The 12710-nt window shown below is 37.7% G+C and overlaps 2 protein-coding genes across 4 annotated transcripts; both read right to left on the reverse strand.

The window, feature by feature from the left end:
• Positions 1 to 128: 128 nt before the first annotated feature.
• LOC140004441 (uncharacterized) lies at positions 129 to 3843 on the reverse strand. Its single transcript, XM_072069170.1, has 6 exons — positions 3227 to 3843; positions 2713 to 2805; positions 2562 to 2627; positions 2387 to 2452; positions 571 to 879; positions 129 to 492 (listed from the first exon to the last, which is right to left on the reverse strand). The coding sequence occupies exons 1-6, from the start codon at positions 3554 to 3556 to the stop codon at positions 406 to 408; spliced, it is 951 nt and encodes a 316-aa protein (XP_071925271.1). The 5' UTR covers positions 3557 to 3843; the 3' UTR covers positions 129 to 405.
• Positions 3844 to 6539: 2696 nt separating this feature from the next.
• LOC113714562 (probable E3 ubiquitin-protein ligase RHG1A) lies at positions 6540 to 12188 on the reverse strand. 3 transcript variants are annotated; one of them, XM_072069095.1, is made up of 7 exons: positions 12052 to 12188; positions 11302 to 11402; positions 8333 to 10187; positions 7924 to 7980; positions 7273 to 7371; positions 7048 to 7188; positions 6540 to 6921 (listed from the first exon to the last, which is right to left on the reverse strand). In XM_072069095.1, the coding sequence occupies exons 3-7, from the start codon at positions 10097 to 10099 to the stop codon at positions 6790 to 6792; spliced, it is 2196 nt and encodes a 731-aa protein (XP_071925196.1). In that variant the 5' UTR covers positions 10100 to 10187; positions 11302 to 11402; positions 12052 to 12188; the 3' UTR covers positions 6540 to 6789. The 3 variants fall into 3 exon arrangements, with proteins under 3 accessions (XP_071925196.1, XP_071925197.1, XP_027094268.2); XM_072069096.1 differs by lacking the exon at positions 12052 to 12188 and adding an exon at positions 11556 to 11937 and having other exon boundaries at positions 7924 to 7977; XM_027238467.2 differs by lacking the exon at positions 12052 to 12188 and adding an exon at positions 11556 to 11937.
• Between the last annotated feature and the right edge of the window lie 522 nt (positions 12189 to 12710).

Below are 12710 nucleotides of genomic sequence, written 5' to 3' on the forward strand. Positions count from 1 at the left end.
ATAATATCATTAAGGGAGTATGTAACCATCTCAATTTTTTCCTCAACATCATTAAGGGAGTTAGGTTCTTCCACTGAACAACAAAAGCAAGTATTTTGTCATTAACAGCGCACTTCCCAAGTGCAAGATGAAAATAAAAACTAGTAGTATTAAAATGGCTCGAAGAATTCACTTACAAGGATTTTCCCTAACAATACAAGTGAATGTAATATTGGAGGGGTTGAATACTCGTATCAGGGAAAAGAACAGTCACTATGTTAATGTGCGTTTTCAGCAGAATTAGATATTTAACAGTTAAAGTATACTCAGAATGTTCATTTCTAATTTCTGAGATGTTCTTCAAATAATTAAAATTTCCTGTAATTGCCACCAAGCTGATTATTTGCACACCATTTATTCTCGTGGCTACGAAGACACACCTGACGACGAATTGTTCCCAGAGCGGCTAATATCTAATGGAAACTGCATCAAAGTATCCTCCCGGCAGAGATCCTAAACATTTGGGGGAAGCTGATATCAATTATATATTGCATCACACTACAGTGTATCAAAATATTCAGATAAACATACCTTTGCAGATGCCAAATAATTGGGAACACCAGGGTTATTCTGAGCTGATGATTGCAATCCAAATGAGAATGCTGAGCTGCTATTATTTGTCATTGAAGCTATAGCAAGTTGCTGGCTTGAGATTTTAGGATTGGAAACCCCAAATGCTGCTTGCATTGCAACCTCTTGGTTGCTAGATAATGTATGTTTTCCTCCACTTGTATTTGGCATCACATCACCCTCATTAAAATCCATGGGAAGCTGCATTGGTTGTAGGGATCCCGATACATAGTTTGGATGGAAACTGAGTCCATTTCTTATTGTCAACATCTGGAAAGCCAAGACAAGTAAAAACTATAAGTAGCAGCAGTAACGTGTATTGCTACCAAATGACACCCTTCTCTGCGATACAGAAGAAAAGATTGCATAGTTTCCGTAAAACAAAGCAAAAATCCATCTGCGAGTAGTTCATAAGCCATGAACGAAAAGCTGAAGTCTACCAATCTTGCATGCTGCATTGGTGCATTCCCAAGCAAAAGATTCTCTATGTAAATTATAGGCACTTGTAAGAGTACATAGTCCTCATAGTGAATCATTCATTAGAGCAGAGATTTCCATTGATGTTTTTACTGTTGTGTACAAGTGCAATGACAACCGCACAGACTTGTACATGAATGACTGCCCTTTCACAGATGCCAGCTAACAAATTAACAGGAGTCCTGCACATACATATTGGAAGGGACGCTAACCCTTGAAGCTCATACCTGTACAATTTAAACACGCGCAAACCTCTCTAAGAGTAAGAGGTACAGGCAAGACCCATCTAGTACATAATGAACCTCGTTTAGCAGCCAAGAGTATAGCAGCTGTATCCTGTAGCTTGACTTACAACGGCAAAAGGAACTTCCACCAAAACTTAATGGTTCATCAAAGCTCGTCCTAAAATCTTAAAAAACTGACTCATCCTTCAGAGAAACCTATATTAGGTTGTATTTCTCATGAGATAAGAGACAATGAAAAAATGTTCCAGAGCAGCACAGTTAGATTTTCAAGGGACTAAGAGACTTGAATGATAGCCTAGAATATTACCTCATCCCCTAGAATATTACCTCATCCCCTAGAATATTACCTCATCCCCATCTTTTAAGTACCTCTAGCCATACGTTTTTGTTTTTCCCTATGTTCAACTCCATAAGTCCACTTTAAATGTTTCAAACTACTTCCACCTATAATGATCTACTGACAAAACAAGTAGCTATCAAAAGCAAAATTTCATTAGTAACATGCCACTAGACAAACAAGACCATTTAATAAGAACCTATATGATAGTAACAATTGACTATGGCCTAGAAGTTCTTCCCATGAACAATAATATGTCTACTGGCTTACGAAGTTAGATTGGTTTATGTGTTCTTAAACTTGGATATTTTTGCTTGCTAGGAGTAGAGTTTAAAAACAATAGCATATGGTGTGCAGAGATATCTCAATTTCATAGTCCAGATTGACTGAACATACAGGAAGTTCTGAATAAATCATGTTAAGTTTAAGTGGAAATTTTATTTTTGTCAAAGCATACTGACATTCACAGCTCAAGTTTTGGTATTAAAGATGTAATACCATTATTTAATACATGTCAAATACAATCAATACATTTTCCATTCCCCTTATTAAGTATGCAAAAGGCATTTGCATATCGTCATGCTTAAATGTCAGAACTCACATCATGCTTTAACATGATGACAATCATCTGCCAGTACAACAAGAAAGTGGTATCATGTAACCATGAATTTATAGTGGTGATATTTAATTAAAGAGCAGCACCAAGACAAGTAAAAACCTGAACTTGTAGTTGAAGCTGTTTAAGGTATTCAATCGCTTCGTCCAGCATTGATGCCTTGTCTGTCTATCAAACAAATGAGCCAGAAACATCATGCTGAGCTAAGTCAAGAGCTATGGCAATGTTATCTAAAGCTTAAGAAAAAGGAATCAATACAGTGCGAGGTAATAGATACTTTATTCGAATTTGGAATTAAGTTCTGCAGGGCTTTCAATTTCTCATTTATTCTGCTCCTCCTCCTCTGAGAATGAAATCAAATCAGTCGAAATGGCGAAAAGATTGCACATTTTTGCAACAAAATTTTGAACTTTAATTTAAAGCAGAACCTTTTCAGACAAATTATGGACTTCTGCTGATCTACTCCTTTTCGTGCAACGCGGTTGAGCCTCGTTAATTGCTGCATCTGAAGCCTCCAATCCCTACAAAGATAAACAGACGTCAGCTACCACAATATTGGAAGTTCATTGAAGTACCCCCTCACCAGCAGGGGGGGTGGAATTGAAAAAAAAAAAAAGGAACACAGATTAAGAGACTAATTTCCATAAGATTTCAGCATCCACAGATACTGATCAGCTGGTAAAGGAGCAAAAAAAAAATTTTTTTTTTGAAAGGGTGAAATTATCAATTTCAATAGCAGAAATTCAAATATCGAAACTGATAATTCAGGAATTCAACACTAATTTAATCTAAACAAATGAAAGAGAAAAAAAAAAAAAGCAAACTTTCATGAAAAAAATGTCAAATTTGTACGATTCTGCTAAAAAAAAGCTCAAATCACACTGATAAGGACATGCAAATTTAACGTCGAAATCAAGAAAAAGCAAATGTTTCAATCATAACCTTGTTTGCACCGGAAAATTCTCCCCTATCCATCGAAGAAGTGACAGCACCACAATCTCCAGCAGCAGCTAAAGAAAAAGTCTTCTCAAGTCTCCCTTTCACCTCTCCGGCGAAGAAGCCGCCGGGATCGGAGAAATCGAAGCTAGCAGCGGAGGAGGAATTAATCATGGAAGCGGAGCCCCGATAAAGAGAGCTACTTCCGGCAGTCGCCGGTGAATTCTGGAAAAGATTATGAAGAAACACATTCATATCTTCCGGTTCGGGCGGTCCGCCGGGTTCGGAGTCGGGCTCAAACGAAGAGCGATCATCAGTTCCGTACGGATCCGACATAAATTGAAAAAAATTTTTCTTCCTTAAACGGAGGAAATTGAATTAATTCGACAAAACTGAACTTCTTGTTTTGTGATACTTGTGTGAGTGAGTGTGTTTTTTAAGTCTGTGTGTGTGTGTGTTGTTAGGACTGTCAAGTGTGTGTGTGCTGGGGAGAAGTAGTAGTGTAATGTTGAAGGGTAAAGGCCGGGGAAGATTAGGGAGGGAGATTTTGATTAGAGTGGTAATCAAGTTTGGTTGTTCTCCCGCCTTAATTGTAGTATTCTGGTTTTCGGACCAAAAGTACCTCGACTTTTCTCTTGTTTGCAGAGTTCCCCTCAAACTTGTTATAGTCATGACAAGAATTTTACTGCTACTTTTTTTTTTTTTTTTTTTTTTTGTGTTTGGGGGGGGGGGGGGGGGGTGGTTTCTTTTAGGTTTGATTTACCATTTTTTCATTAACAGAAATATATTTTGAGGCTATAAAATCATATGTAAAAAATCCAGATGTTGAAATTACATGTATTCAAACTTGTTTTATTATATACAGTGAATAACCATAAGTAGCCTACCCAAATAAAAAATAATAATAATAAGCACACAAGTAAACATTAAAATTAAATGGATTTAAATTAGCCATATAAGAGCTTTTTGTGTTTCCACTTTTTATTACGTTAATTCGCTGCGTTTGGATTGGCCATTTTTTAAAAAACAAGTTTTTTAAATACAATGCTATAGTAATACACAATAATTCAAAAAACACCTCATCCATATAATATATCAAATATTTCAAAAAATTTTTATAGTAAAAATTTTTCATATACACTGCTACAGTAAAAATTTTCAAAAACACTCCAAAAAACAACTAATTCAAATGGAAAATTTTCACTCTATTGAGAATTGGGATTAACATTATATGAGTTTTTAGTGAACATGGCTTATGAAATTATATTTAAATACTTTAGAGAGAAAGTAGGCAGGAGTTAACAAAATGAAACAAGTCCGTTCTTTTTACTCATCAAAAGTAATAAATCTCACAACAAGCATTTAAATTTAACTTATTGGTGCCTGTAATCTTTGGTAAGTGAAATAGGAATACAAGACGATTGACCGTACTTGAACTAAAGATGAAAGGATTCCTCAATCAATCAGGAGACAAGAATCTTGGATGACATTTAATTCTTTCTTAGATTCCAACATCCAGCTTTTAAGTTTTTCTTTTTCATCCCTAATGAATAAATAATGATTGCTAGTGTGGTTGCACAGGCTGTTGAGGTTTCAGAATCTACTGCTATCAAATACTACTAACTACTAACTACTAGTAGTAGTAGAGGATTGAATCATCAGCTATCCAACAAGTTGTTGATAAAAAAGAGACGACTGGGAATAAATAAATAAATAATACTTTTCATGCAATATCTAATACTCCAACCACTTACCAAGGTTTTCATTCAAGCTTTTAACTTACAAAAAAAAAAAAAAGAGGAGCAGATTGGAGGATGTCTTGATTATTATTGGCCGAAAGTGCCCAAGTCAGAGAGCACCTCTTTCATTTTCTTTTGTTGAGAAGCTGATGAGATTGGGTTATCCAGCAGGATTGCCACCTTAGCCAGAAACTGAAATCATAGTGTATTTATTACTGACATTTTGGTATTCCCGAGGTCAAGTCTCTCTCTCCTACATCTCTGCCTCTCTCTCTCTCTCTCATTTCTTTTTAGTAGTAGTATTTGATCGGTTGCGTTGCGTGTGGAAAATCTGAACCCCACAGCCAAGAAAAACCTCTACACTCAAAGCAAATTAGTATACTATAGTAAGTAATAATAATAGACCATCCCATTATATTCCCATATGCTTGTTCTGTTAGCCCTCCAATCTTTGAATTTTCTGTGGAAAATCTGAACCCCACAGCCAAGAAAAACCTCTACACTCAAAGCAAATTAGTATACTATAGCAAGTAATAATAATAGACCATCCCATTATATTCCCATATGCTTGTTCTGTTAGCCCTCCAATCTTTGAATTTTCTAAACACTAGCGCTATGTCTTTTATTGGAATGACGACTGGAGTTGCGAAAAGGCAGTTTCCATTTGTTTAATGGAAGCATGCAATTTCTGACATTCTCAATTTCTTGGAAACAAACCACCAACCCCCTACTCCCACCTCACCTCCTGCTCAAAGTGAAATTCCCAATTCATGTGCTCATGAAAGCATCACAAAGACTATCTATCGAGCCATCTTATCTTCTCTTATCTAAAACGGCATCTTCGTTTAAATGGTTTATCAAATTGCACGCTCCACAAGCAAAATGCAGTACTCCACTAGCTTCCAAGACAAATGGAAATCTCCACCCTGCCCTGTATTGCTGATGATCTTCTCTGCTTTTGCCCAGCTAATGAAGTGGTTGGTTATTTAGGAACCCACGAAAAATTATCTTCATTGCACAAGCGTCCTCCAATTTGAAGGAGCTGTTCAACCAATTTCACTCCCTAATGATATGATCTGATACGAAACTTGTCTGTTAGTTGTCATGAATAAGAGAAAAATTGTGATGCACTGATCATTTTAATTGGCCCTTTGTTCCACCAACTCCAGCCTTAGAATTATGGAGCATCTCCTTCTCCCCAAGCATCTGTGGGCACGTTACACTTTCTTGGAGGGCATTCCAACCAATGCATTGATAAAACTCTCAGACGAATAAAGGAAAAAAAGCATTTAGTAGAGGTCACCAATCTCCCAAAAGGAAATCGAAGGAAGGGTTGTGAAGATGATGAAAGAATGAGTGTTCATCATCGCCTCAAACCTCTTCTTTTCCTTTCCGACCTCTTAAACGAGAAGAGCAACAAATTTCCTCTTTTCATAATTTCTGCCCTCTTCATTTTCTTCGCTAAGATCGTTCCCCTAGCAACTTCATTTTTTTTCTTATCCTATTGAGCAGGTGATGGACAATCTAAAACAGTGGGAGCAAAAAGAAATGATAAATTCCAATCTAAAAGCCTTGTACCGTAAAAGGAAAAAGACTTCAACTTCCAATAATCAATTGAATACCTAATGAAAATGTCAAAACATTCGTTCTGTTTATACTTAGTCTAAAACAATCGTATCAGTCCACAGTAGCATAAGAAGAAAATACATCCCTGGAAGTTTTACAAGGAGCGGGCAGAGGATGTATGATCTGCTCAAACACTTCTGAGAGCCAATCGCCCCAACTCTTTCAGATGGAGGCAATTTTATTGCCCAGAACAATTGGTCTTATTCATTTAGCCAGTCCCGTTGTTTTACAAATGGGACATAAATTCTTGTGTGTAAGCCATTGTTTAATACACTCGGCATGAAAATCATGCCCGCAGTCCAGAGAACCAAGATCTTCACCATCACCATATTCTTCCTGCAAATAATAAGGTAGGTAGAACTTAAGGCCCCGCTTATAAGAGCCATAAAACTGCCAAATCAACAGCAAAAGCAAAAATCGTATCTTGCAGAAACCCAGAATGCAAAGACTTGGATGGTTTACCTGACATACACAGCACGGCTCTGTTTCAACCTCAACTGTTTTATTGCTTACATACTTCCGTTGTTTCAACTGTTTCAAAATGGTTTCTTCACTCAAACCAGTGCTCACATTTCCAATACGCTCTTCTAGTGCCAATAATTCCTGTAACGGTGCAGGAAATGAAGTTTTAAGAATGTGTAGCACAAAGCTCATGATACAAGATCAAGAAATTACTGCCTAGGTCACCTCATATGACATGTTATCAACATCAAGCCGCATATCCCTATGGCGATCATGAAAATCAGCCATCCCGAAAAAGACTGATTGGTCAAGAACCATGACATCCTGTCACAAACAAAAACATTCATCAAATAACTAAAAACAATACGTTGAGCTTCTCACAATCTACTGCCCAAAAACTAGACAAGACAAAAACTAGCTTGCCTTGCCTTGCCTGTGCCACAAAAAGGAGGACGAAGCAGGAGTACTATTCTCATGACACCTCACCCTTTTATACAAGGTATCAGTCGCCTTCTAAAAGCTGATGCAAATTATTTTTTGATCTATCAAGAGTAACATTTTGAAGTATCAAAATATCACCTGTTAGTGTGCATCTAAAGGAGTGCGCGCAATCTTCCGAATTTTTTGCTATCAAATATCTAAGTTATTGTCCTGTGCTATTTTTTGCACCAACTACAAAGGTGATTTCTATCCAATTAAACATTCAATGTAGCCTGCAATTTGCTGTCTTCCACAGGACAGAGAATGAATACTTAATCAACCAGAGTATCACTACAAAATGCTGGATAATGTAGGCAAAACTTGTCTATTTATACCTAGAAAATTATCGTAGCAATGTCAAAATACAAAAGCTTTCAATTAATGTCAAAATCTAACCTCAAATCGCAAGCCCTCTCCTCCCCTGCGCATGAGATCCAAGACATTGCGTATCTGCTAATTAGCCAAAAAGAAAACACGATTATTGACATTTATATGACGATATGCCAAAAAACATAAAGAAATCTTCATCATGTTTGAATGATTCAGCTGCAACGAAGTGCCTTAAAGGCAAGAGTGCTATCTGGAGATACGATCACAACATTAAGTGCCAAGATGAAATTCAATAGATAACTTGCAGAAAAGAAAAAAATCATATCAGAGTTGTTAACCATAGTTTTAAAATAGGACATTTAACAGACTTAAATGATATACTAATAAACTTCAGGAAAAAGATGGCTAACAATTAAGAATATTGGAAAACAAACGGGAAAAGAAAACAACGAAAAAGTAAAGCAACATGATGTACCTCAGACATTAGCCTGTTTCTTCCTTCACTGGCAGCAGCCAAATTTCTTAATGAATAAGATCCAAAAGCAGTATCAAGGTGTCTCTCCAACAATATTGCTGACCTTGAACTTGCTGCATGGCGACCCTGACTACCAGATCCAGATGAAAGTGGCATGTCTTGGGAGGACGAGGGACCTGTCCGCAGTGAAGGATAATTGCTGCTGTGACCTCCAGAGTCGCTATCAGCTGAAGATGACGAAGATCTGCGAACGAATTCTGATAGTCTCCTTGGATACTGAGAAGGATTCCGATGGGGTGTCCAAGTAGGGGTAGATGAGTGGACAACTGCACTAGAGCCAGTGCGGGAAGTTGATGCAGCGTTTCCAGGATTACTGACACTTCCGCCAGCTAAACTCCAATTAGGAGGGTTTTGTGATGAATTTCGTATCTCCGTTGGTGGTACAAACATGGGATGTTCTGAAATGTGCCTTGCCACACTGGATGAACTAGACTCCTCATATGGTACAGCATCTATATCTCCAGAAATGGCAAAACTAGATGAGCTTCCAGTTCTTGAGCTAGATGCTCCATTCCACCTGGAATGTGGGTTTCGACGCACAGATGACACATGCACTACAACTGACTGACCTTGAGAACTTCCACTGTCGGTCGTAGGTGCAGGTCTCACATCCAAAGAATTATTACGGGGGAGCAACCTAAATGAATGCTGAGCGGATGAACTATTAGGATTTCCAACATCAGTCTCTGTGGAGACTATATTATTGCGTGAAGAATCTTGTTGATGTGAGGCATTTATCCTCAAGCGAAAATTTCTGCGGGAACTCTCTGCAGTTCTTGAAGCAGTTAATGGAGGATGACTATCAGAAGATGCTCGTCCAACACTTAATCCGAGTCTCGGGATTACCTGCTCTGGTAGATTGACCGTTGAGTTGTTTTCTGAAGGGGCAGCTATACCTGTGCTGCTGGATGCATTATGCCTAGCTGGTACTGAATGCCATAGATTGCTCTCAGCATGTTGAACCAAGTTTGAACTTCCACTCCCAGAAGATTGTCCAGCATTTCCTTCCAGTGTTTTTCTTTTACACGAAAACCTTCGACCATCCAATGAACAGCCAGGCCTCCCATCAGCTTCCTCCACCAAAAATCCACCAGTTCCAGAAGACATCCCAAAAGGATTGGAAGAATTACTAGCAGATGGCATCCGCTCATTCACTGATTCACTAGCTTTGAACGCATTTTGACATTCCAAAACTTGGCAATCATCATCCTCATCTACAATAATATCTGAGTTCATATTCAGATCCTGCCGAATGGATTCAGAGCCTGAATTTTGCATAAAGAAAGTCCCACTTGCACTTTCATTGCTGTGCATATTTACACCAACATTATTTAATGAAAGAATATTAGAGGGCCCATATTGCTGTCCTTCTGCGCCAAGAGCTGCACCAGCACAAACATTTATTGGAGATGACCACCCATGTTCGTTTTTCCGATCAGTTTCACTAACCTCGCCTTGTTCCCCTCTAGAACTGCTTTCACCGAAATCCCATCCACTTAAATTCTGCCCTGGTTGGTTCACTGCATTTAGAAATCCAACACTTGTGTCTGTCGGCGACATCAAATAATCAGGTATCCTGTTTTGTGACGAATTCCTTATGCTATTCCAGTGCACCTGCTGGTCTAAGCTAGTATCGCTTGATGTTGATCCATGATCAATGCCTAAAACTTCAGGTAAGGAACCAACAGCACTCCTTTGCCCTTGCATTAGGGCTGAATGTGCTTCTTCAAGATTTCTGAACAGCTCCAAAAAATGCTTACGCAAACAGAGCTCAGAAAGCAGTTCTTCAGGTAATCTGAGATTGTCAGTAAACAAATTCACATGATTATGATTTGGCCATAAAAGAGAAGCCAAAGATAAGAGATAATACAACAGCAGAACTGGTATTGCAGAATGACGTTAAATACAAAGTCTTTCAGTGCCACCACAAAAATGTATGCATCTAACCACTAAGATGCTTTTGAAAAATTATGTACTAAATGTGGTTTGTTACAGACCTTAACTGCCAGCATTCTATGACCATGCAGTCTTACCATCAGCATTCAGATTACAGAACACAAAATCAGAATGCCAGCCTCACCATTTCAGTATTTGTTGCAGAACACTGACAGTGAAACATGCCGGTGAAGGTTTCATGCATGCCAGCCAAATGTTCTAACTTTCATGACATAAAAACTTTACCGCACCTAAAAAGCAATGCAGGCATGCATTGTTCATTGGCCTCGAGCAAAGCATTGAGATATCTAGGTATGTGCTAAAGGTTTGTTAGTCTGCTAACAACAGTAAGGTTGATTACAACCAAAACTCTTGAATGCAAGTTGCAAATATATCATTCTTCCATCATCCCAACAACTTGAAGCAAAAAAATGAGGATACAAACTTAGCTAACCTAGCAACAACTTAAAGCACGAATATGAATTTACAAGCTTTTTGTTCTGATATCCCAATCTTTACACAAAAGAGAAGACACAACGAAGAATCACCAACCATAAAATGACATTGCACTAAAGCGTTACTTAACAATATGATCACACCCGATGTGTAAATAGACGAAGAAATTAATAAAAGCAAACTGCATCAAAAATAGATTTTTTGTAGATAATAAAACTAGGAAGATTCTATTATTATTTTTCTTGGAAAAGCCTTAAAATCATTAATCAAAATGGATTGGTCAGAGAAGAAAACCACCCAGAATCAGCTCTCAATCCAACCATCAATGAGTCAAGTACCAAAAGTCATAACTTTTTTTTTTCAAAATTATAGGCATTTGCTCTGAACAAGAAGTATTTGGAAACAAGAAAGATGCAAGGAAATGAAACGAGGAAAAAAAACTAGAAAATAATAAAAATTATCAAAAAGTCAAGAATCAATAGAGGAGGATGAACCAAAAAATGGTATGATTCTATTACCTAGACCAAAAAAGAATAGCAGCCCAGAACGAACAGCAACCAAGACTGGATTTTTATCAGACAAACAGCAGCAGATTAAGCTGTAGATCTACAGTCAAGACCTGAAATGCAAAATAACCGCCAGAAATCAGCGCTGTCAAACAAAAATAACAAAAAAAAAAACAATCTTTCCATCCAAATTTAAGATTCTTTTTCCTCTATCGGCCACAAAGAAAACAAGATATTAAAAGAAAAAAAGCCCAAAACAGACAGACCTCACTGCTGAACAATCTGTGATAGATGAAGAGATACAGATGGAGAAAAGGAGAGAGATAAGAATAAAGAGAAAAGGTTTTGTAAGAAGAAGATGAGGAAGAAATGGTGGGTTATGGGTGTGAAAGAGGATGGAAGAGAGATGGGTGTGCTATTAGCATTTAGCATTGGGGGGGTAGAATAATGAGGCTGATTAAAGCCAGACCAACAGTAATCCTTTGCTATTTCAGTCAATTATGCATTTTTGACATTTCAGAAAATTAAAAAGTCATGTTAATCACGATCAGAAGCAACTGAATTGAATGCAAGAAATGTCAAGGATGGAAAATGAAATGGGACATGAGAAAGAAAATACTACTAATAGAAATCGGTATTCGGTAAGGCAGTGGCAGTAATAGTAGCGGTAGAAAACAAAACCAAAAACTGAAAAGAAAAGAAAAGAAGAAAAAGGAGAGGAGTTGTCATGTTCATGCATATGTGGGTTAAAAGGCCGCTTACCAAATGGCTTTTTTTCCTCATGTCTGATGTCTCCCCTCTCTTTTTCTATTGCCCTTAAACGTTAATCGCTGTCTTGAAATTTAAAGCTCTTCTTTCAAGGAAGGGGTTGGAGGGCTGGACGCCTAAAGCCTAAAGGGCATAGTACGAGTACTATAGTTTAATAAGAGCAGTAAATATTTTGGTTGAATGTTGAAATGTTTTTCTTTTTTGGTTGGTCTTTTCTGTCAACTCAACTGTGTCTCCCCAATGCATCTCCACGCCGAGCAGCTGGCCCCTGTTTGGCATCTCATAATCACATGTCCGTCTTTGCACTTCGTTTCTTTAAATTTAAAGGCCTAATGAACCTGCTTCTTGGTTTCACACTTGTGGGCTGTGGCAGTCTTTTTTTCTTTTTTCTCTCTCTTTTCTCTTGGGAGGTGTTTTTGTGCTGGTGGGAGTGTTGGGGGGGGGGGGGGGGGGGCGGGAGGAGTGGTTTTTTTTCTTCTTCTTCTTTTTTTTTTTTTTGTTCTTTAAAAATAGTAGTGTTTGGTGAAACTAGTGGAATCCTATTATTATGTTACCATACTTGTTTCATAGTTTAATTGTTCATTTTAATGCTGAATTAATTCCTGCTCTGCAATAATTAAAAGATAAGAAATGTATAAACAACGAGGATACAA

Source organism: Coffea arabica, chromosome 10c, assembly GCF_036785885.1.
Source record: "Coffea arabica cultivar ET-39 chromosome 10c, Coffea Arabica ET-39 HiFi, whole genome shotgun sequence".
Lineage (NCBI taxonomy): Eukaryota > Viridiplantae > Streptophyta > Magnoliopsida > Gentianales > Rubiaceae > Coffea > Coffea arabica.

What these genes read in the sequence shown, in the direction of transcription:
- LOC113714562 (XM_072069095.1), bottom strand. Translation starts at nt 10,099, where the DNA reads ATGCAAGGGCAAAGGAGTGCTGTTGGTTCCTTACCTGAAGTTTTAGGC. An exon ending in GAGAGGGCTTGCGATTTGAG is followed by an intron (nt 7,372 to 7,923) that starts GTTAGATTTTGA and finishes TGTTTGTGACAG; the next exon opens with GATGTCATGGTTCTTGACCA. An exon ending in AGCCGTGCTGTGTATGTCAG is followed by an intron (nt 6,922 to 7,047) that starts GTAAACCATCCA and finishes TATTATTTGCAG; the next exon opens with GAAGAATATGGTGATGGTGA.
- LOC140004441 (XM_072069170.1), bottom strand. Translation starts at nt 3,556, where the DNA reads ATGTCGGATCCGTACGGAACTGATGATCGCTCTTCGTTTGAGCCCGAC. An exon ending in TAATTCCAAATTCGAATAAA is followed by an intron (nt 2,453 to 2,561) that starts GTATCTATTACC and finishes TTTGTTTGATAG; the next exon opens with ACAGACAAGGCATCAATGCT. An exon ending in ATTATTTGGCATCTGCAAAG is followed by an intron (nt 493 to 570) that starts GTATGTTTATCT and finishes CCAAATGTTTAG; the next exon opens with GATCTCTGCCGGGAGGATAC.